At 34.7% G+C, this 25,410-nt stretch overlaps 1 protein-coding gene across 1 annotated transcript in view; it reads left to right on the forward strand.

Moving 5' to 3' along the window:
• The window catches only part of CCDC171 (coiled-coil domain containing 171), a gene marked incomplete at both ends in the record, with an annotated part of 102,134 nt that overhangs the window by 28,239 nt on the left and 48,485 nt on the right, over nt 1-25,410 (forward strand). The window contains 8 exon segments of the mRNA XM_010183977.1: nt 1,337-1,504; nt 3,412-3,600; nt 9,020-9,187; nt 9,190-9,535; nt 10,279-10,395; nt 14,706-14,932; nt 15,579-15,761; nt 17,445-17,630. Of these exon segments, the coding sequence (XP_010182279.1) occupies nt 1,337-1,504; nt 3,412-3,600; nt 9,020-9,187; nt 9,190-9,535; nt 10,279-10,395; nt 14,706-14,932; nt 15,579-15,761; nt 17,445-17,630 (1,584 nt within the window).

Below are 25,410 nucleotides of genomic sequence, written 5' to 3' on the forward strand. Positions count from 1 at the left end.
TAAAGCAGTTCTGTACTAGCAGTAGCAATGATATTCTTTATCATAGTTATCGTGCATGTTGAGCTCATTACTTCCACAAATTTGGACATGGATGTCAACTGAGTAAAAAGGAAACATTCTTTCCACCTCTTTTGCAGCCTAGTATTTAAATAGCATCCACACGAAGCAGCTGGAATTGTTATACACATCAGATAATGATTAAAGTGAAGGAAACTAGAAGCCTGGCTATATTCTGAAGTCAGCATGTCTACAACACTGTGGTTACATTCAACATGTGTGAATTGATTTTGGGTCTTGGGATCCCTTTTTCATGTCAAATGGATAACTATCATCCTTGGTTTGTCACAGCTCAAGCAAAAAATGTAATGATGGTGGCACACTGAATTTTTCCTTGGGGAATTCAGAGATCTGCTAGAAGCAAAGTTAAACTAAATTAAACTACCATTTCTTATTGCCTAAAGTACCATGAAATAATTGTGAGAAAAATCTGCTAAGCATAATGGAAAGAGCCATAGTTCCCCATCTCAGTTATCTACAATTTCTTGATGTAGAGCTTCATCCAAGGCCCTTAGGAAACAATGGGAACCTTTGCAGTGGTTTGCTGACTTCGAATAAAGGCTCTGTTTCTTGTGGCCTTTGAGGTACAGCTTTCTACTGTTATCTTAATCAAAGCTGCTAAGTTGCATATATGAGCCAGAAGGATGAAGGCTGGAATTTCTGTTGCATGCTATTGTTGCTAAAGTTTATTTATAACTTGCATAAATTTATTATACTACTGACTAAAATTAGTGTAAATGAAGGAGGCATGGCTTGTGGAATTTAACTGATGAAGCTATAAGGCTATTTTGTCTAGTTATTTTGTCATACATAATCCAGGCAAAACCAATTTTTATAAGACTTCAGAGTGATAATTGTATAAACAGTGTGTTGTGTTGCCAAGCCAATCAAACAATTTTCTGCATACTATGCAGATACTGGAAATAGGTACAGTTTTAATGTACCTGAAAGTCTTAACATGAATGGTTAAATTGCATCTACTTACTCCACAAAATTTTTTATATGTATCGGGTCATTGTGCATGAATCCACTGCAGGATTGGATATTCTTTATTTATATTCTATGTCTAATTAGACAAATCTTGTAAAAACTATTTGCTTACTCTTGCTTTAGTATTTATCACTACAAATATTAACAGTACTGCTTTTGAAAATGTTTGAGAACGAGCTTTGTGTTTTTTTTTTTACCGCTGTGTGCAGCTCACATTACTGCACCTATGATGCAGCTCTGGATTCTAACACTGTTCAGATACAAAAGTTGATTTTTCTTTTTGTCTCAGGAGAAGCTAACCTTCCTCCATAACTTATACCAGCATTTGGTAGCGGGCTGTGTGCTTATAAAACAACCAGAAGGCATCCTAGATAGATTCTCTTGGTCTGAGCTTTGTGCAGTCTTGCAGGAGAATGTTGATGCCCTGATCTTAGACCTCAACAGGGCTAATGAGAAGGTAAGTGTCCTTAGGCACCAGCTACCTCTATTAAATTCAGTGACATTTGTCCACATCACAGTATCATTAAAAAGGACTGACATTCATCTTATTTCAAAAAGAATTTGGATGTTAATAATTCAAGACCATTAATTATGTCTTGTCTACAACTCAGTTTGATGCCATTGCTGTGGGCATGTAAATGTGACTGAAGTCTGTATGAAGTCTCTAAGCTCCACTTTCTGTGCAGGACATGCTAATAGTACTAGCCAATATTAGCCACAGGGACCTAATTAAAAGAAAATAAATTAATCTTACTGATGAACCAATTCAAAGAACTTAGTCATTTACACTAATAAAGCAAGTCTTTATTTTAGCATAAAACAGAAACAAAATGCACTTACTCCAGGAACATAATCTTTAAATTATATGTTTATGATGCAGAGGTACTATCTGAAAAAATGCCAGTATGTATTTTGCTTCATGTAACTTTTAGATTATTAAATTTATATTCAGAAATACAATAGAAAATACTTATTTTTATAAAATGTGTCAATGTTTGTTTAAGGGATAATCTGTAATTTTCTGAATGGTTTTAATGTAAATGGGTTTATGTGGCCTTTCTCTCCAGAAATCCCTGCATTTTTAGGAAAGACCTCTTTTAAAATAACTTAAACTGACTCCACAGACTAACATACGCAACTCTGAGATTTCAGTTCATGTTGTGGCTCCATTATTCAAGCCAGTCCTACAGTCTAGTAGAGTGACTCCAGATCTTGGCTGTCTTGATGTTTTGTTCTTGAGGCATAGGAAGGTGGAAGCTCATTTGGACATTTGGACATCATCTGCTGGAACTGTGACCTCTCTTCTGACCTGAGTGAAGGACAGGGCTGGTTACAGTGGGTGATTTGGACTCTGCACATCATTTACTAAATACCCCAGCTGTCAATGGAAATTACTGAAGAGGGACAGTATAAAATAAATTCTGGATTATGAAGATTTGATGTATATTTCTATTTTACTTTTGATGTAAAGGAGGAAAGGGAGTAGAAGGGAAGAAACATTGTTGGCAGTGCTCGGGAGGGTTTTGTCTTATTGTTTCTTGCTTTTTAATTTATTATGTTTATTGAGATAGATTGTGAGGTCTCAAGGGCTCTTTTCATGTGCTTACCAGCTTTTCAGAGATTTGGGGCAGTGTTGTTACCTGTGTTGTACCTGCTTTGTGAGAACAAGATTTTTCTGCAGTTTTGTGTGATCTATTTGGAAAGTGTCTTGCTGATATTATCTAGTAACAAAGTGTAAGCATGTGTATTGAGAGGTCATTGTTAGCTTGATTCATTACTCCATTTAGTTTGTATGGTAGCTGCAAAGTTAAAACCCTTCATGCTTGTTGAGAACACATCATAAACTAATGAGTTACTTGTGAGGAAAACATTCTGTATGCTAAAATTTCCCAAAATTATTTTAATACTTAGTATTATATACAATGTCTTTGCTTTCCAGTAAAACAAAAAATAAAATTAAGGCCTGTTTTTTCACTCGCAATTCTTGCAAGCTGCTAAAGGACTGATATATGCACAGATTACTAATTTAGCAGCACAATATTTGGTGCAACTGTTTCAAAAAGTGAAAGGCAAGGGAGGTGTCCAGTTCAGGTTTCCAATAAAGATGACAACAGATATCTGCAAGGTGGTATAGGGATGGCAAGACTGAAACCGAGAAAAATTCATTTTTTCCAAATATCTCAGTTTTGTTGCAAGATTCCAGTAAGTAATCTGTTGTGGAGGGCTTTTACTTAGCTTTAATAAATATGTTGAAGAAATTCCAGTTTAGGTTTTATGTTGCGATAGTCTTTGCTTAAATTAGGATGTATAATTTAAAAGGTGTTTTGATAGGTTCAGATTTATTTTTAAATGCTTGTCAAACAGATATCTCACCTAGAAGATGTTTGTAAGAACAAGTCTGAAACTATGAAGGAGCTTCAGCAGACTCAGGAAGATATTTTTAGCAAAATGGCTGAACAGAGGAAAACACAGGAAAATTGTTGGCAGAAACAAAAAAAGTATCTGGAACAGCAGTGCTCAGGTCTCCTTGGGGAAGTTCAAGCAAGGGCACAGGTATGGTGCTGTGAATGTCTTTTTTTTTTCTGGTGAATATTTAATGTATTATTTCAGTAGTTTAAGCTCCTAACCAATTTTATGTTGTTTGGGAATTTTAGTATATCTTTAAAATAAATAAAAATACACCCAACGCTGTGCTAGTATTAATTTCATTTATAATAAGAATTAAATGACTTTGTTAAAACATTTCAGAAATTAATTTCTTAATTTCGTCTAGCAATTGCTAGTGATTTTTTTTGAGAATGTTAAAGCTGTAAGATTGAAATTGCTTATTTTAAGAACTATATAGGGCAGCAGTTACTTTTTCAGTGTCATGCTTTGCAAATACTTTGTAGAGTAGTAGCAATGTGGTTTTATCTGGGTTTAAATTTAGGTATGTACACCCTGACCCTAAAAACCAATTAGCAGTTACAGTGGTAGATTTCAGCAGTATTAAAGGACTTTGTTATACAGATACTGCAGGGAACAAGGATTCAGAAGTGTAAAACTTTCATCACTGATTGTTAGAAAAGCTGCTTGCAACCTAAAATTTTCATTGTTATTATACAATCACAATTCATTGTCTTCCAGTTCATATTCCATTACACATGTTTCAGTTAAAAGTGTTGTGAAATAAAGGAAAAAAGAGATTACGTGTTATATCTGACTGCCATCTGAAATTGACTTCATCAGAATGCTGTATTTGACTCAGATTTTGGGCTTGAAAGTCTTTGCACTCGGAAAAATGTATATATGAAGTATTCTTTAGATAGAGCAATTTATGGTAATTTCTTGGGAATGAATTAAAATCTTGTGTATATTTTTTGCCTGATGTTTACGTTTCACACTGAATATTGACAATGCTAAAGACATACCTATGAGCGGAATAAATAGCATCCAGAATATTAAGTTCTCCCAGCATCCTGTAGTTTCATCTTGTGAAATCATTGCCAACAAAAAGAATAATGAAATGAGGAAGCTTAATTTTAATTCTAAAAATTACTCTTCCTTCTTAATGAAAAAGTGGAGTTAGGCAGTTTAGATTCCTGTCTCCTATGGGTGCTGCACAAAAGAAATGTCGGAGCCATCCCTTTCAGAGCTCTAGCCTACTGTGGAGAATTGGTGCTGTGCAGTACTGCACCATTCCTTTGAATGGCACTGGACCTGCCAGTCTTTTCTGCAAGTTATGTAGACAGCAAGCGGAGCACGCACTGAAAACATGGTTCTTGCATGTCTTCTGGAAAAGTCTTTATCTGTCAACTTGCTGTCCAGGGCTACAGGGTTTCTAAAAGGAAAATGCTTTCCCTTTGAAACATCTGGGCATGTTTTCTAACAGAGGTTGTGTAGTGTTGAAGTACAAGCGGGTAGTGGCATAATCTAGGCAGTGCAATGTCTGTGGACTCTTAGATGATTTAACAAAACTTTTGTCTCATCTTTTTTCCATCACATGTTCCAGTTTGCCTTCCTTACTGTTCAGTGTCAAACTGGGAAGAAGACAGTCTAATTTCTTCTCTATTTCTAATTTGTGACCTACTTTGGACTTGTAAATACCAGATTCTTTCCCTTCCTGAGATCCATAGGGTCCATGCTGACTGCTTGCTTTTTGTAAGACTTGACTCTCTTTTACATATTGCATTTTGAACCTGATGGCCATATTTACAAGGTCACTGCTCTGTTGGATCAGAGGTGCGTAGACAGACTAATGTAGCCTTATTTCCATAGAAAATGAGGGAAAATGTGCCACCACTTACAGAGTGTCTTCAAAGGGTCTTTTAGATATTACTGAGTGCCAGTGTTTACATAAAGATACAGAATGCAATATTTAGATTTAGTTATTTTAACAGGCTTTATTCATTAAATTTTATAGGAAATATATAATCAGTGTAAATGAAATATAATTTGCCAGTGTTCTGTGTTTCATTTCTGAACTGTGAGTCTCATCACTCCAGGACCTTTATTCTAGCACCACAAGGAAACTGTAGCAATTTGCTGTATTTTCCATCTGAAGATCTGAGTGTTAATTACAAGCAGTTTAATGAACTAATCCCTTGTAGGCATTAGTTCCTTTCTGGAAAGGGAAGATGAGATATTTCCGCTCTCATGCACCAAACTAGTGCTACATCATAGGATGTTTGTAACTTTGTGTTCAACCAGTGTTCCATGTCTTCTTCTGAACATTTTCTGCTCAGAACTCCTGGGTTGAGACTTCTTTAATTTTTCCAGTTGTTGGTACCTTTGCAAAGGCAAACCAAAGACTGTCAGTTCAGATGGTTAGGAGTTAACTGAGAGCTCTAACTGCGGAGCAGCATGAGTAATGCATCTTAGAATTGCATTGGAGTTAGGGCTTTTCAGAACAATCTCCTTATGATTAAAGTATGATGTTGCAAAATCTGGAGGTTTTAGTAGCAGTAACACCGGCCATTGCTTCTGTCCCCAGCCACTACTGTTCAGGGTTCCTAACTCCAAGATAGAATCTATGGGTGTTAATAGGCATTTGCTGTAGGTCAGTTGGATGGTGTAATCAGAAAGCAGTTTCGCTGTTTTTCTTTAGGACTGAAATTCCCAGAGTGGTCTGAGCACAGATCAGTAATAAACAAAGCACTAAATTGATGCCACTCTTCGTTGTCTGTTGTCTCCATGTTTGGAGAGTCAATGGAGCTTAAAATGCATACCCTTTTTTCTTGCCTTTTGTAGCAGAAGTGCAGTCCTCTTGATTTCATAGTGTGCCATTTTGAAAAAGTTACTATGCCTGTTCCTTACCCTCTCACAAATTATATATTCAGACTGTGCACAGTCTCATAGGAAATGTCCTCTGAATTTTAACTATCAGTTGTTTTTTTTGTTATGTAGACATTTATTAATCTGTCCCCATTTTTTGTGGCAACCACTTAGAAGGGTTTTGTTCTGATAAGCAGAAACATGTTGTGAGAGAAAAATCCTATAACTACTTTAAAAATGTTAATTTCAACAGAAAAATAAAAGGTTTGCTAAATAGGAAAGGGAAAAAATCCTCCAGGGAGAAAAAAAAAGTCTTTTATTGGCTTTTTTTTTTCTTTGGAAAGGCAGGTGAATTAGCTGAAGGCTGTGGTATCTCATAATTGTATTGAAAGTCAGTGCAATCACTGCAAAATGAGTAGTACACATAACTGTACTGTTCCTGACCCACTGGGTCTCTGATGGACTCATCTGGCCCATGTACTTAAAAAACAGGAAAGAAATGGAGGGCAATGTTGTTGATGTTGTTTATGTGTATATTGGAAAAAATAAAACAGCTGAAATACAGAAAACTGTTGATGTCATAGTGTCATTGTTGTTCTGTTTTCATGCCAGAATAAAGAGTAAGGACCCAGTAAGAAGTAGTATAAAATGGTATTGCTATTAGCACCTGATTTTTCGTTAGGTTTTCTTGGAATTCACCAAGCTGTGCAACCCAGTGAGGTGTCCCTCAAAGCTCAAAAACCAAAGAAAGCCAGTTTGCCAACATTTAGGAAGAGAATTCTGTGTCCCTTTCAAAAACTGTGCTTTTAAGATTCAAAGAGAACAGTGTGGAGTTATTAGGAATAAAAGGAATTATTAGCTGGTAAAACCAGGAAGGTGTATTTTCCTACTAAACTTTTACATTTCTGTAGATTGTCTTGATAACTTTTGCACATTATTGTATAACCATAAGCATAAAAACAGTAAGCTTTTTTAAAACATAAGCTTTAATTAGCCAGCGCACTGAATGTTAGTATTGCTGCCCAGCAGCCCTGTAGGGATCACACTTTGTTTACTCAGATAATGGCCTTTCACCTGAGATGGCCAGAAACCATAAGCTGTTTTCTAAATTCAGCTTACCTTTTCAGTTCCTTCCAGTCATGCTATGAGCTTTTTTTCCCCTATAAAAATCAAACACTGTAAATAATGCAGTAACACTGAAAGTATCCTACATGATCATACTTAATTTTAGAGTAGTAAAGTGACATGAGACCTGCAAATTGCATTTTGTAATTAAATCTTCTAGTTACCTACTCTATTTTTGTATCACTGAAAGTATTTTAATAACACTACAAATTCTTCCTCTTCCAAAAAAAAGTAATTATTTAGTCACAGACATTCTGAACTAGCTAGGGAGCGTCTCTATGGAGGCATGGAATCTTATTTCCATTCAAGGGATAGCTAGGTATTTTTTTTTCCTCTGTTGTGCTTGCAGGATAGAGGAGGGAGAAGAAACTGTTCTGTTCCCCCTCACTACTGGCTTGGGACTGGTACCAAATAAAACACGTGGGAATGTGGCTGAATGACACCATTTTATTGCTCTTTTGACCACTGCTAACAGGAATAACTTCACCCCGTTTTTAACAAAATGCTTATAGCTCTAACACTAAGCTGAATCTTGGCATAATCCTCTATTTTCTTCATCATACAAACTTGCCATTCAATTCATGTTTACCTTTTTGTATCTGTGTATTTTAACTGGAGTATTAGCATTTAAAGTGAGCTTGTGGGCTTTTTGTGAACAGCGCCTAAAGTTTATTATCTCCTTATAGCACTGGATCCTGTTTAAATGTAGCCTCAAGTGGTTGTTCTAGTCACAGAGGACTCTCATGCATCAGTAAGTCTCTGAGGTCCCAGCATAGGTCTTGGTTCATGTACAAAAACTGCATGTTATCAAGAGCAACCAGTCTGCATGATCTAACCTCAGTCCTGACATTCCCTGACTTACTACTGTCTTCATTTTGCTACACCAGTTTACTGTTTTAAATCTTCCACTTTCTCTACTTAAAAGACATACAGAGTAAAAGAAAAAAATGTTCTGCAAATTGAAAAGATCTGTAATGGCCCTAGTTAAAGTATAAATATCTGTAATACACTGTTCTTTTGAAAACTCAGTTCTGTGTGAGATCTAATTAATCTGTGAATATATAAGTAGGGGGTTGATTACAAAGTAATTAAGAGATCACCTTTACTTCCCCTTTCCCAGCTGCTGCCAATCTGTCTAGCTGTATCTTCCAGAGTTTTCCTTCTTTTTACCTCTCTCTTATGCTAACTTCCTTTTTTGCTTTGAAGAGCAATTTTCTTTCTGAAATTGGAGCATATAATTGCTTATTGTTAAGTCAACTTGTGAAACTGTATTGTGGACCACCAGGTACTGCTGGACCTTCTGTGGGCTGCTGCAGTACTAGTGGATTATTGTCGGAAGTTTGGAGTCTATTTGTAGTTGAAGATTGTGCAAATTTTCCTTGTATGAGTGATTTGTTTTCATATATCTGGTTCAGTAACTAAGAGAGATACTTTAACAGTCACTACTAATGATTTTTGTTCCTTTAATATGTTGATTCTTAAAAAAAATTATTATAGCTTTTGTCTAGGCAAAAAATGATTTTGTTATTTAAAAAATATCTTCTAGTTAATATTTCTTCTGGTTTTGTTTGGTTTTTCTTTCCACTTATCCCAGGAATACCAAGAAACAGCAGAGAAAAACAAAGAAAAAATTGATGTCCTTGAAAAAAGACAAGAGAAATTGGCCTTTGAAAATGTTTCTGTGAAAAATACATTAATGCAGGTTCAGAAGGAGCATTCATCTCTCCTGGCAGCCTGTGCGCTATTGGCAGGGGGCCCGTATTCTCTCAAAAAAAACTCTATGGCCGATCATGTGCTCTGTCTTCCCAGAGAGACCTTCTCCAGAATCAGGTCAACATTTATGAACTAGTGAATCAGAAGATTAGGACCCTAGTTCATGCTCTCTCTGATGTAGAGGAAAACAATCAAGATGGTGCAAAACTGAAGAAAAGAAAATTCAGAGGCCTCATTCATGTATTCCGAAGAGGTGTAATTGCAGTTTTGGCAGCAAACAGACTTAAAGTTTTATCCCAGTCTTCTAGCTCCCTCTTCTCCTGGGTAAATGGCTTCAAAGAAGGCATTGGAATTCTAGTTTGTATAGGAGACTTCAAAGGCAAGCGTAATCTGTCAAGTAAGCTAATTGTTTTCTTCTTTGATAAGTGTTATGTCAAATTACATTGTTGGTGAATAACAAATAATAATATTATTAGTAGAGTGTAAAGACAAATTTAGTGACATTTTGACAAATATAGTTTCTGGATTTGTGTTTTCTGGATTTCTTGACAAATGTAATTTCCCTTAAAAGGAAATGCTTAATCTGTTAGGCATTGAAAGAAGAGTTACAGCTACACATGTCAACTCATACTATTTGTTATCCTTGACATTTTCATTAGGAATTTCAGAACTAGGTGCTACCCCATCTTCTCTGTGGTAAATACTTTGAATGTTCCTAAATTATTTACCATCAACGTATTTTCTTAAAAGATCTTTCCTCCTCCTTTATGAATAATTTTTAATGTTTATTTGCTGCTGAAAATACAGAAAGTTGCTTTTTATTCGGGTAAAGTATTAGTTTAGGATTTCTAAATTTTTCTTCAGACGTTATGTAGTCTTCCTCTTCCTTTCTGATACCAGACAAGCTCATGCTTCCCCCTACAAGAATAAATGGTATAAAAAAATATTTCCCAAACTAGAAAATACATCTACTTTTCTGTTTTAATAGTTTTGGAAGCATATTTAATACAATCTAAATTGTCCTGAAAGAATTAATGGCTTATATATTTAGTTTTGGTCAATTTCTGAAAGAGCTGGAGATAATAATGTGCTTTATCTAAGTTAGCCAGTTCTATTGCTAGCTACAATTCTGTTTCACAGGTCATGAAGAGGAACAAATTCACTGTGTTGAAGCACTCAGTTGGTTTACTAGTTCAAGGCTCCTTTCTGCAATAATCAGTTCTGTCACTGAATTACAGGATGTTATTAAAAAAACAGGTAATTTACAAAGTATATTCTTGTAGTAGAAGATTAAAAACTAATCTGCATGGTTACATAATTTCCATTTTTAGAATTTTATAAACACTATTCTGGATCAAATCACTGGAGAGCTGTATTGTTGGAAAACAATGATTTTCTTTAATTATTGATATGATGCTTAATCATTTTGGTATATAGAGTCATGGAAACAGAAGGCTAGAGAGTGCTTCTGGAAAGCATATAAACAGTTTTGCCTGCTTTCTTGTGATAGAAAAAAACCATCTACATCATGTCAATAGATATGTAGCTAACCTATTCTTAAAAGCTTCCAATTAAGTAATATTTACAAGCTTTGCAGTTATCTTGTTCTACTGTTACAATATTAAAAAAGTATATTTTCCATAGAGAAAAATCTACATAATTTCTGTCCAGGTGATCTGTGTATTTAAGTGTGGGCCCTAAAACTGGCTCATACTCAACCTGGGCCATTACCCCTCCTGACAGAAGGGAAATAATTTCCTACTGTGTTTTATATGATACGGATTTAGAATTTCCAAATTTCTGGCATCTGGAAAACAGTTGAATTGGATAGATACTATTTTCATCTGGCTTACTTGCTATCTTGTGGTTTTTGAGAGAGAAATAAAATGCTCTCAGTCTACACAATGTGTAGCAGACCTTATTTTATGTCTCTACCATCTTCCTTCTCAAAGTATATGCTTAATTAGATTTGTATCTAGATTGCCTAACTTTCTCAAGTCTCTCCTTTTACAGAATTCTGCTCTGCCTATGGAAAATTTTAGTTGCCAATCTCTGGAAATGCCACCTTTTGACTCCCAGCTGCTATCTAACTTCCGTAATTGATTTGCAGTGAGGAGTGATACAAGATCTCATTTAGTTACTCTGCATTGCTGTCATCCATAGTTCTTTGGTACTTGGTAGTTTCAAAGTCCCAATAATTCTGTCACAGAATATAGGATATTAAAGGAAAGATAATTTATGAATAAAGGGAAATAGGACAGAGAGGAAGTCATACCTATCCCAGAAGCATGAACCAGCATGAACTGGTACTAGAAGTCAGCCATTGAATCAAAAGTGTTTTGAATCACTTTCAGATGCTGTCATCTTTGATCATCCTGTTTTCACTAACTTAAATCCTTACAAAATGAACTGTGTTTCAGAATATTTATAGGGTTTATACTGCAAGTATTCCTGCACATGAAGTGTTGACTAAGAACAGCAAATTGAAAAAGAATCAAGAGAAACTTTATAGCAGCATTGATGTGCTGAAGTTACTAGTTAGAATACCCTACACTCATGATACTTTACTGTTATTGAAGTATTTGAAAATTCTGGTGGATTCTGTTTACTTGATATCTCAACATTGAGATACTGAGTAAACTTTGTTGTATATTCAAGACACTGTTTTGAGTTTGAGAATTAGGAGAAGCCATGCTGAAAATGTTATGGCCACCATCAGTTTGGTGATTCTTTAATAGCTTCTCTCTATTTTAAGTCATTTTCGCAGAACCTCAAGATCTAACTGCTCATATATTACTTGGAATTCTGTTGCTCATGAGATCGATGGTCTCCCAAGAACCTTTGATTCAGGAAATAGTAATAAATAATTTAAAGGTGGACATGAAATTTCCAGAAGTATCGAAGTGAAGGAATATATTTGAAAGAAAGGTTGCATACTTAGGAAATTATTTTATATTCTGTAAGTCATATTTCAAATATGTTTTGCAGATTTTAAACCTTCACACTGACTTATTATTTTAATTTTTTTAATGTAAATAAATGATCTGAGAGTCACCTGCTCTCTTCAAATCTTGAGATAATGCAGTTCCAGATTACACTGCACATCAGAGGAGAGAGCAGGCATGAGAATTGGCTATGTGGATCTACAATATGGAATGGTTCAGTGTCTTAAAAATCACCCTTAAAAATTGCTAGTTTCTGAGGAACTATTTGAAGCAGATGGAAGAAACCATATCCAGGTCACTTAGATAACACTGGTACTTTTGGGCTTGTGCACTCTGGTGATTTGAGACACATTTCTTGAGCTTCTAACTTTGAAAAAGGTTCGTTTGGTTTGACATTCATGATAATTTTCCTTCACACTGTTTATTAGTTTGGTTCTCATTCCAGCATGTCTTGGAATGATCTCTTAGTGTCATTCCGAATACAAGTGCATTGAAGTCTTGGGGTTTTTCATTTTGTGTTGTGTTTTTTTTTTTTTTTGTGGGGTTAGTTTTGTAGGTTTGTTTGAACAGAATCTGCACTGTGGTAAACCAGAGAAAGTAAAGGTCAAGCTTTTTGAATACAAATATAATCAACTGTTACATACAAAGAGCTTTTGAAGCTTAGCATGAAAATTTTGGTCTTGTGTAGTGCTACCAAGGTCATCCTGCTGACTGTTCTCTCCAAAACAGAGTAAAGAATTATGTCTTCATTTATCAGTGAAGTGAGATTTGTCACTTTTCATTGTCTTTTTCTTCATTCTCTTGTAAAATGAGATATCAGGTGGAAATATTAGGAAAAATGAAGTAACAGTAGCTTATTGACAGTATCCTTGTTTAGATCTTTACCAAAAATCATGGCAGAGGAGAGCTTTTTAGAAGGTTTTGATGTCATCTTACATGGAAGGCGGTACAAATGTTCGGTTTTAATATTAGGTTAATTTAACTAAACATTCAAATTAATGAATGCATCATGACTGGAGAAAAGAGATGGTCTTTGAAACAGAAAGATAGGATAGGATGAACTATGATAAGTTAAAATTATGAAGGTAGCTTATTTTTTATGTGATCAATAATAGAGAACCAATGTAAGGAAAAGGGAGGAGCATTGGCCAAAGTAGACAGAGCATTACAATAGCAGTTTCTTCTGAGTATGAGAAGAATACTGTTCTTTTTATTTCAAAGGATGTTTTATTAGTTGAAGTGCAAGATAAAATGCTGGACAAGACTTCTAACTTTAAAGATTAATAAAAAGAGTGCTCTCTTGGACATGAAGAAAAGACAGATTTACTACTAGCTAGGGTTATGGAGAGCATGTAGTCAAAAATGCTACTCCAGTTAGGCACTGGAATGGTGATATTTTGAAACCAACCAGGAGAATGGCTCTGAAAAAAAGAATAATTGACTTTTTTGTGTGCTTCTTTTTTTGTTTACTTACAAAATTTAATCTCATACATGTAAATGATAAATTCTTCGTGTTGAGACTTGTAATCTAAAAATATTGGTAATCATGTTTTGTTTGTTCTGTACCTTTGACTTTATCCTCTCATTGTAGAAAGAGAAATTCTTTAACTTAAAAAAGCTATGGTTGTTTTTTTCTGTTTATAGTCTTAAGTAAATACTTTAATTCACTGCAGCAACAGATCCTCTGTACTACTGAATGTAAATAAGCTCTACCATGCTTGTCATCTTACACCGATAGTATCATAAGACAAGTAATGACAGATTAAGACCTGCCTAGCAGAGGGAAAACTAAATTACAAGACTTTTATTAAGGCATAAATAAACCTATTAACTGTTATCTGGAATACCAATTAGTGGAAGGAGCACTGACAATTTTATTTATCAACATTAAACACAATTATTAATTACAGACCTGACGAATCTAGCAGTAAGCAGGACATGTTGGGTGTGCTGGGGGCTTAAGTCCATTATATGAGAAGGATGATTACCAAAATCCTATGGGGAAATAAGTAATTGTAGCTGTAAAATTTTAATTGCCTTGAAATAAGGTAAATTATATTCTCTTGTCTCAGAATATAAATAGTATGGCATTAAGGTACCAAGCCTCACTAATTTTGAACAGTAAATGATTTAGACATCTATAGAGGGGAAAGAAGAGGAGTCAGGAAACCCTCAGAAATTTGCATTGTAAATATTACGATAAAGTAATTTACCATGTGCTATCACATCCGACATACTTGACCTGACTTGCATTTGCTTTCATCCATCTTACATGTTTTCTGAATTACACAATTAGAACACCCAAGGACTGAAGAAAGTATAGTGTTGGAACAGAACATGAAAACAACTGGAAAATTATTCTTTGACAAACAAATCCTATTCTTTAGAATCCTATCTTACCCTTCCATCCAACGACTGATAGGAGTAGAGTGTTCATTGTTAAATACAGAATTTGTCCCAGAGTCTCTCTGAGATACTCCTGTGAGCTCAGTCTTCTACTCTTTAATTGAAATTTCCTGCTAAGTATTTTAAAGATGCTATTTGGTTTTGTTGTTTTTGCCCCACTAAAAAATGAAACTGACAACCTACTTGATGTTTCTTTTTTGTTGTTGTTTCTTAAAGATGCAAAGCCCTGGCTTTCTGAACGCTTACTTGTAAGTGCAGCCAGGAACTCCTTTTCAAAACTTATGGACAAGCTGAATGTAATAATGGAGCCTGTTCCACAAGACAGCAGCAAGAATGTTATTTATCTGGAGAAAGACTCTTTGGTACAGAGGCTGGCTCACGGACTTAATAAAATAAATACCCAGGCCCTGGACACTGGATTGTGTGACAGACTACCCATTATGGTATGCATATTTATAGTGCTACTTCATGTAAACAGTAGGTTCACAGCATAAATGCTAAGGTGAAGCTCTTTTGATAGTATCATTAGTTTTGTTTCAGATTGTTTATGAGTCCATTAAATTGAAGTTAACTATATAGAGAATTAGAAGTTGATTTGCAACATCCAAAGGCGTTAAAGCATGAATAGATCTTTTATTTTATTGTCAGAGAATTTAAAAAATAGATTTGATGTATCCAATAAAACATTTTTTTAAAGTTCTGACAAAACTGTATTTACTTTATAAGAACAAACTTGCTTTTGGCTTTAACTAAATGTTAAGGTTCTTTTTTTTTTCCTCCTGCTTACTGTCCTATCTTTCAGAAAAGATAACCTTCTTTCCTTTAACTGAAAAGAAAGGATAAACTCTTTCTCACATAATCTGTCTTCTGTTGTGGGCCTTATGTGAAAGCAGGTACTTCCTTGAAAACAAAGGAACCCTCAACAGTAGGTGAAACATGCACATTTTTTCACTCTTGTGTGTCTTTTAGAGACGGAGGACAAAATGATAGCTTTGTCTAATTTGCTTGGGTATTAAAAAAGCTTGATTGATTTTATTGCTAAAATAGCATGTTTCTATAGCACATGATTTTCTTTCTGTTTACTAACAGAAAAACATAGCATCCTTGCAGAAACAAATACTTGAATTTACACAAAGACTTCATATAGCAGAGGTGGAACGTCGCTCCCTGCGCCTAAAACTTGCAGAATTCAAATGGAATTTCAGTGAGATGAAAAAAGAAGCTGACAAAGCCCAGAGCCTTCAAGAGCAATTAAATATGTTTAAGCAATCTGTGAGTATATTTGATTTAGAGGAGACTGGTTACAAGAGATCCTCCTTTTTACACATTTTTTGATTTGTGTTCTTTTGAAAAACAAGGATAAAATCAATCTACTATTAACAGATTTTTTTAGAAAACTTGCCTTGTAAATGTCACTAAACTATTAAGTCAGATGTATTTAGTTCTATCTACTTCCTACAGGCGTTTCTCTTTGATTTGTAGATTAAGGTTTTATGTGTAAAGTAAATGTTTCATCTTCAGCAACCCAGGTTTTCTTCCATATGTTTAAAATGTTAGAGTGATTTATATACCCTAAGGGGATTTATAGGTTTCACTTCAACAGACTGAGGTAGGCTAGAATGAAGGTATCCAATATGTATGTTCATGAGAAGTACCAAAAGCATAAATTTAGTGTTTTAAACTCTGCATGGATATTGCTTAAAATTATGATAGATGTTTTAATGTGTGGGTTATACACATTATATATACATTACTGAGCTAGTCAATGTAAATTTTAGAGTGGCTGTTTCCTTGAAGGAGTAAGTTTATGGCAAAGAAAAAAACACCCTCTTCTACAGTCTCAGTAGCACATATACACCAGATTCTTCTGACCATTTGCTGTCACTGATTGATTTTCTTAAACTCTATGGGTTTGCTAACCTGTAAGTAGCATTGTCTGACAGGAATAAGAAGAGACAATAAAAAGGTTCCTTAACTACTTGAAGCTGCAGTATAGCGAATAATGGACATGGTGGTTGAGGAATTAATGCCATTTTGTTGGTTGTTGGTTTGTTCCCTGTCATACTCACAGAACTGTGCCTTCAGTCCTTAATGAATCCTTATTATTGCTGTAGGGCAAGACAATGGGCACCTTTCGTCCTGTGCTTATTTGTTATAGTTTGCATTCAGCTACATTTGAGGTATCTGAGAGGGTGAATGGATAAGGATTCTTACACATGCTTTGCAGATGCACAGTATAACTGAAACTGTTGTGTCACAGAATGAGCAATATTTTCTGTCGCTGTGCCCAGTGTGATGCTGAGGCCTAGTTGATAGGCCTGTCAGTATGTCCCAATCGAAATACTTCCAAGCAGTGCATATTCAATGGATGATTTCGTATCCATTCTCTTTCCTGTTCCTAGCTGGTAAAATGGACTTTTTAACTCAAATGAACAAGGTTATACCTAATCAACTTTGGTTTTGTTCTCAATGGGTTTTATTACATTACAGTTCTGGGACAGTTAGATGAAATTACTGCATTTTAGAGTTTGGTTCAAATGTAGATTGTTATTTTCCTTGAAGAATTATTTATTCTTTCTGGAGCATTTTAGGGAGGAGAGAAAGAGTCCAAGAAGACATGTACAAGGGTTAAGATATGCACTGAAATGTGGGACATTGATCTGCACATTTTCTTCAAAATACTGTTTCTTTACAACCTGGGGTGCTAATTTGAATAGAATAATGAATGCATACTGCTTACAGTACTATGAATGGGTTCTTTTTAAATATAGTGAATAAATTTGTCTGCTGTTTTATTGTTTGGTGGTCTGTCTTCATGTTATAACACCTAAATATTCATCTTTACCACGCTTTTGTTTTAGAATTTGGTATGTTTTCAAGTGGAACTCTGAAAGTCAAGCATGTAAACAAGTGAATACAGTTACACAATCAAACACAATGTATTTCCCTTATCAGAAATTGATCACCCATGAGAGGTTTGAAAGTGCATATGAAGAACTGAATAATGCATTACTTCGGGAGCATCAGGCACAAGTGCTTTTGAATGAACAGGCGCAACAGCTACAGGAGTTAAATAATAAACTGAAATTGCTCTCCAGTGAAGAAGCAGATAAAAACCAAGTCTTAAGTGAAACTGTAAAGGTAAGATGATTATTCTTCTGAACCAGGCAGCAGAAATTTACCTTTTGGCGAATAAACCAAATCTTGCAATTCTTGTGCAAATAAAACTATAGGTGTAAATGCACACATACTACTCAGTCCATTGGAATTTTAGGGTGCTTAGAAAACACTTTCAAAATGCAACTTTAAGGTATAACTTCCCTTTTCTGCTTTTGGAACTGGCTGGCATATACCAGTATCTGTACTCTCAGAAGTGTCTTGATTTTGCGTAACAGACAGCAGTTGCAGCTATCATGAAGTGTCTGCAGACTATAGGAGAAACGAAGGAAGAAATACAGGAATACTTCAATTTTGGTTTTTTTTAATAGAGATCATAATAATATTTTAGAACCTGGATTAGCTGGTTCCTGAATATAATCCTAGAGTAGAGAATGCATTTTTCAATTTGGAATACGGTGGGTGACAGTAGAGAAAGATCCTTTTTCATCAGGATTTAGAATTTTCCTCAAACATAATGAGTAATGAGGGAAAAGGTGGTGTTATCAGAATCTCTGATAGCAAATCAAACAGCAGAGAGAGAATAAGAGGTTTGAAACCAAGTGGATATTTAACATGGGAAGAGAAGAAACCTTGAGACAGCAGGCCAGTAATGTGTGGTGACCTGAGCTCTGCAGCGTTTATTTAAAAGCAGCTTTGCTTCTGTCTGCTTCTGTCTGCTCTTCAGCCCTGCTACTGTCTTTCCGCCTCCTAGTATTCTTCTGTGCGTTGATAGTTGAGCAAAAGAGACTGCTTCACTGGTATTTTGAGAAATAGAAGTACTTGTGTTTCTGTGATGTTACTCTGTAATTCTCAATCCTTTCAATGGAGCAACTGGACTAAATTTAAGTTGCAGACTTCTTGTCATGTACTGTCCCTAAACTTCTTTTTAAATAACCTGAAGGTTGACTGATGTCTCTGAATTCCTTCATGATGTTTACTACTATATTTAGCATAAAATTGCATTGTGTTTGTCGTGGCCTGTATCTGTGACTGTATCAAAGAAGGAAGCAAGATCAGTTGTGGTAGCATGACAACACATGCTCATGACCTAGTGTTTTCTGATTATTTTATCATGCATATTTGATTTTATAATGAATACTACCTAAGAAGTAAACATCTTACCTTCAATTTCTATCATTTTTTACATTTCCAAACCTGTGCTGAGTAAGTTCGCCTACTTTCAAATAGCAGTCTAACACAAACAACTTTGCTACCAAGGGGTAAAAGGAATTTTTTGTTTGTTTTGACCTTGATATGTTTGGGTTTTTAAAATTTAAGAAAAAGTCTTTCATAAGCTTGTTTTCCCCCCACAGTTTACCACAATCCCACTTTATTCATGGCTTTATTCCTGACAGGCAGAAATTATATCTACCTCTGCCCTGGCATTTTAACTGACAGACCATTTTCATTTGGCTAATTGGTTTTTTTGTGACTTTTTTTTTTGTAGCTTTCTTTTTGCAGTACAGTGGAACAATTTCATCTCTGTATTAATCCTGACCTTGTACAACAAAATTGCAAAAGCTTTTAAACTCCTAAATAGTACAGAAGTATGGAAAAAAAACCACCTGTTGCACTGAAAAATAAAACAGAAAAAAGTATGCCTTTATCTTTGTCTTAAGATATATAATTATCTGTCTAGACTAAGCATATATAAGAAGTTGGATGATGTGGTGTTTTACAAGTGATTTCGGATGAAGTAGTATGTCACAGAGTGAAAAAACTTGCTTTGAATTCTTTATTCGTAGTTTTTAAACAGGTAAGGGGGAAAATAAAATATTAGATACTTTTACTTTTTTTAACTTATTTTTAAACTTATTCACATTTCAACAGCAATCAATAAGGAGTTATTTTGGTATTCATGTACTTTCATAAAGTAGGCTTATGGAAGGAGTTATACTTAATTTCTTAGCTTTATCGGTTCAGATTTTAATCCTGTATATTTTTATCTTGTTAATGGCATATACCATAGAGACATCTAAGGTAGCCAATTACATTCAAGGTCAGCGGGAACTAAGCAACTCTTTTACACCACTTTTCTTATGAAATGAGGTAAATCAGTAGCTCTGACTCCCCTGTTTTGGAAGAGAGACTTTTACACAAATGCTAAACAGGCATCTATAGCAGACATAATTTTTACTCCTTATACATGGTTGTCTTAATTCCAGTAAAATACTGCTTCTTCCTATTGACACATACTGTATGTATGTTTACTTTCTTTTTGGTATGTTAGTACCTGTGTAATAAAAACAGAATCTTTTAAAGGTTTAATTCATAGAGCATGTCCTATAAATTGTTAATGAATAACTCTGTGTGCATTTCAGGTGCAATATATGACAGATTGTGTAACTTGCTACTGATCTGCCTCAAAACAATCTTCAATAGATGTTTTAGAAGAAGATGATACCCTAATTTTGGGTTAATTTACTAAGTTTAGTGAAGCTGCCATTGATGTACGACAGCATAAGCATGAAAAGAATCTCATCAAAGTGCTTTGATAACAGAAAAACATTTTCTGATGGGAAGGTTTGAAGTGTTTATTTTCACTAGCTATTTAACTTAAATCATTATATTCTGTGTTCAGTAAGTGTAATATCCTTTGCTAAACAGACACATCCAAATTAATGAGATTCTGATGGAAACTGGGATTTCTAGGTTTGTTAGAATTGGCTGTTTTCCTTGGGCAGGCTCTGTGTTCTTGGTGTGGATTTCAGGTGAAAGTGGTACACAATTTGCTGCCTTTTGTTGCTTTTCCTCTTCATACATTTATAGCCACATATTGTCCATGAAAAATAATTTCAGTTATTTATACAATTTCTGGTATTAATACCATTGCACACTCTTTGCAAAACAGTTTTATATGTGGCTTTTTCTGCAAATGATATAGTATTCTAATGTACAGAAAGATTAGAAGGCTTCAATTACATGAGGAAGACCAAGTGATTTTTATGCTTCTCAAAAAGGTCACAGTCAGTATAAGAACAGAAATAGGTTTTCGATTTTTTTTTAAACTCTGACATCTTAAGTTGAAAGACAGTTAGGATTTGGGTGTACTGAGGGATACTGTTGATCCCCAAAAACTTGTTTGTCACTTTGTCAAGAAAAAGCATTTCTGTGCATTGCCTGGTTAAATTAAAGGCAATTCTTTAAAGAAATCAGTATAGCTGATTACCATTAACATCTAACTTAATAGATAATTTGTATTAATCAAGTTTAGCATGTTATAGGGAAGCAAGCTCCCCTCTGAATAGGTTAGAAACTAAAATTCGTAATTCATTAATTAATTTTTTTTTTAGTTTCCATACTCTGTACATTCTGAAAACCTAAATAACTTAAAAAATAAATAAGAATGCATTAGCATTGCCATCTGCCCTATTCTTAGTCAAAAGAGGTTGTATGTTTTCTTATTACAGTAAACTACAGGTTAAACAGTCTTGTTATATATTTCAGTTTGCGTTAACATTCTTTGGAGAGTAAGTAAGCCTGCTCATTCTCCTTCTCTGTTACATAATTTCTGCTACTGATAACTTCATAGTTAGAGAGTCTTCAGAGAGTTAGGTCAACTAATGACTTGCCCTGGAGCTGATCCTTTGTGCTTTCCTGTTTACAATTTACAGCGCATTGTATGTGGAATTTAGGTATATGGGAAGGAATAGTCTTCCCCAGCTTCCTTGTAGCAGCTGCTATCTTTACATACTAGAGGAGACACACAGAAAGCATCCTGTTGTGGCCTGCACCTTAGAGCTTCTTTTCACAGAAGGAAAGAGAAGATGACTGTGGCAAAGTCCTCATTCTATTACTCAATCTGCGTTTCAGATATCTAAACTTAGACTTCACCTTAAATGTCTCTCTTCTGTAGTTTGTCCATGGAGTGTGTTTGTTTTATAATCTTATAGTCCACTTTATTATCTGGGTGTTTTTTGTTTGATTTTTGGTGGTGTTTTTTTTTTAATCACTAACTTGTGCTTTAAATCTTCTCTTGGAGATAAATAATTGTACTAGCTTCATTGAAAGCAGCCCTTCATGTTGTGGTGCACAGCTCTGCTTGCTTTGCTTCTCTGGTTAGCCTCTAAGATTCAGGGTCCAAGGGTTGCCCTGTTCTTTTTCCACTTTAAGGATCACCTCATTAGGAATATTGATCCCTGCATTTCCTTGCTGAACTAAATTATTTCCAGCCAGGTTGTTAGGTCTGTGTATTTCCTTTGTTCTGTGCCTACAGCATTCATCAGTATCAGCATGAGTAGTCTGGAGGGACTGAGGTCAGTACATGGCCTTTAGAAAAGTATTGTATTTGCTTCATAGTCATCAATGAAGCAACAAAGCAACTAGCAGCCAAGTTGTTGAAGGAATGCCTTAACTTTTCTGAGTCAGGCTTTCTGGAATATATGTAAGTAATAAGCAGAATAGAAGAAAGAATAAAGTTTGTGGTTATGAACTAGTTAAATGTTTGCATTAACGCGAATTTCAATCCAGCAATTCAAATTCAAGTGTTCAAGGCCAGGGTGGACGTGGCTTTGAGCAGCCTTGTCTAGTGAGAGGTGCCTCTGCCTATGGTAAGGGGCTTGGAACTCGATGATCCTTAAGGTCCCTTCCAACCCAAACCATTCCGTGGTTCTATAAATTTTTTGCTGTATGAATCATAATTTAATTAGAAGCTGTAACTTAGAAAGGATATTGGCATTACCATTTTGTTACTATTTCATTCCTCTGCAGTTCCTCTTTTGTCCAGTGTTGCAAGTTGAATGTTGAGTAATTGTAATTTGAGCAATATTAAGATTTTACATTGGAATTTGAACACATAGTCATACCAGGTGAACATTAGAAAAAAAATATTTAAATTATCCTACTACAAAATGTTTTATCGGTTAGTAGTAAGAATATTATTCAGGCTGATTTGTCAGACAAATTCTTTACTGTCTCTGCATACTAAGAAAATAGTAAAATAATCTCCAACATTGCTTCTACTTTATATTGAGAGAAGAATGAAAGGAATTGTTAGTTTATTACATTTATGTCCAGTCTAGTCAGGCGTAAACAATAAGAGAAGATGCCCATATGTTAAATATACGTATCGTATTTTAAATTATATCTTATTTTAATGTGTCAAAGAGTTTAAGATAACTGAGGAAGATGCTCTAACTGTTAGAACGATTTGAGTGTAATTTAGGCACTGAGAGAGAACACTGGAATAAGTCATGTTTACATGACATCAATTTAGGTAATCTTTGAAAGTTAATTATGACCAGGAGTTAGTTTCCAAGTAAGAATAGGTTTTCTCTTCTGTAGAAAATTATGGAATAAGTTTGATCATGCTAGTCTGATTCAGTAGTCTAATTTCAACAGTTATTTTACTAATAATGAACTCAATTGCCCTTCTGGTAGTTTGAAAAGGAAGGCAAGTAACCAAGACAGATAGAATTGTGCCCAGAAATAATGAAACTTATATAGAAAGAAGACTCAATAATTTGGACTGCAAGTTACTTCTCAACAGATGGCTAGGTCCCTGGGTTTTTTGTTCTAATACATCAATAACTGGCACGCAGTGAAATCTAGAATGCTCTGTTCATATCTTTGCAGTGTAGTAACATTGCCTATTTCAGAGATTACTTTTTATCTTGAGTCTGTTTGCTGGACTGTGGTATCAAAAAAAATCCGAAATTCTGACATTCTGTCAAAGATTAAATAAAGAAAAAGAAAAACTTTAACAAAGTAATTGAATGAACCAGGGCATTTTTATAGTCTTGTAAAAGTAAATTCCATTTGTAGGAACTATTTGCCTCCCCTGAGGGGAGGGCAGAATAAATGGAACAATATCGGGATCTAAAACCTTAATGGTTTTGTTGCTGCATTGTAATTATACTAATAAACACCTCTGCCCATGACCTTGGAATTTATAGTGCAGTGAGAAAGATTTATTGACATGTAATTTGGAAGAAATATGGGATTATTGTGTAATTACAGTGTGTGGTCATTAAGCATATGTACTTACATAATGTTTATCCCTGTTATTTCAAGATCTTCTTTCAGTTTTCACTCAAAAATACAGAAAGGCTTCTTGTTAAATCCAGTGCCTGGCAGATCTTTGTTATGTTATTGGCTCAACTACAAAGTATTTTTTTTTTACCTTGAGATGTGCAGAGGGGATCAGTAGATCCTTAAAACAGCATGTGATGTTTTTAAAGAAATTTTCTAACCTCGATTTTTCCTAGTAGTTTAGATATCAATGTGTAGGACTTTCTGCTATGCAAGTTCTTGATATATGAGTCCTTTATAAATAGATTTGCTTCTTGCTGCTGTTTAACTAGGACATCTCTAGGGCCCCGTCATTTTTTCACCTTAGTCAGGTTTTCCCATGATCTCCCTTTCTTTCTATTTGTGTGAAGCTAACTGTAAAGATCTTTATATCTTCCTGTGAAACCATAAGTAACTAACTCTTAAATAACTATTGGAATATAATTAAGCTATTGAAATATAATTGTGTATCTAACTGACATAAGAGTAAAACAAGAGACACATTCCTTTCTGCTTTCATCCCCTTTTGTGGCTACATACAATGACAGCAACCGTGCCTATCTTTCATGTGATTTGGGTTTTGAATTTAATTTTGCACTCAATTTTCATCAGGTTTGTGATGATTTTCAATGGCAAGTTTTTTCAAAATTTATACCACCTTCAGCTTCCAAAATCTATAGTTATGTTGCCTTCTTCTTTATCATGAAAAGCATGGAAGATCTTTGAGATTGTAGCAGGGTAACAAACTCAAAACAGAAATTATTTTTTTCTGTTGGCTAATTTTTGTGTTGACTTTTACAATATGTATGTATGAGAAACCTACTGAAGTTCTTTTTGCTACATTAATCTCTTTACTTTCTCAATTAGAATAACTTTTAAAAAAAGCTTAAAAAACTTTCTAGCTAATATAAACCCACTTTAATTGTTGGTTGGGGATTTTTCTGTCTGTGAACTATACAAAAGTAATTAATTTAAAAATTCTGCATTTAAGATTCTTAATTCTAAGTAAAAGTGACAAGATTTTATTTATAAATAGCACTTTGCTCTTGTACAAGACGAATTTTCAGTTGTGAGAATGAAGAAATAAGTGTTCTTAAAAAAAAAGTTAATGAGAATTCACTAAAATAATTGGTTGTGTGGTTGTCACCCAATGTGTTTGATAATAAGGCTTATTTATTACTATTGCTTCTATAGGTAAGTGAAGGAAGCTTTGTCCCATCATGGTACCATTTCATCTTATACTTAGGAAACATACCAAAAGTGAAAAATGTGAATAATAATTCAGTTTAACAGTTGCAGTGATTTATCTCTGTCAGTGTTTTCCATGCTTCAGGATCTGTGTGTGCCATGCTCAAAAAAAAAAGGTATTCCTTGTTTATGGTTCGTGCTCGGTTGACACTTGGTATGGCACAAAGCATGCCCAGAGGGACGGGAGACACGTAATCAATATGCCTTTATAGCACTGTGGTCTTTTTGCTGAGTATTGGGATGTAATGTATCTTTGATGCCTTTTTAACAGAATGATGTAGAAGTTGCCTTTTATATTAGTTAAGTTTTATTTTACTATATCTGTTCTTTCTGCTAAGAAGACTACTCTTCAGTTTTTAATGAAGGAGGGATAGGGGTGACCTGTATAAAAGAATAGACCGTTTAGTAGGAAATTACGTATTTATCAATTCATTCTTATTTTATTGAGATTTAAAGAGTAAAAGGGATAAAGAGAATCATGTATGTGTGTTTTCCCCCTGCAGAT

This window comes from Mesitornis unicolor, unplaced genomic scaffold, assembly GCF_000695765.1.
Source record: "Mesitornis unicolor isolate BGI_N332 unplaced genomic scaffold, ASM69576v1 scaffold37974, whole genome shotgun sequence".
NCBI classification, from domain to species: domain Eukaryota; kingdom Metazoa; phylum Chordata; class Aves; order Mesitornithiformes; family Mesitornithidae; genus Mesitornis; species Mesitornis unicolor.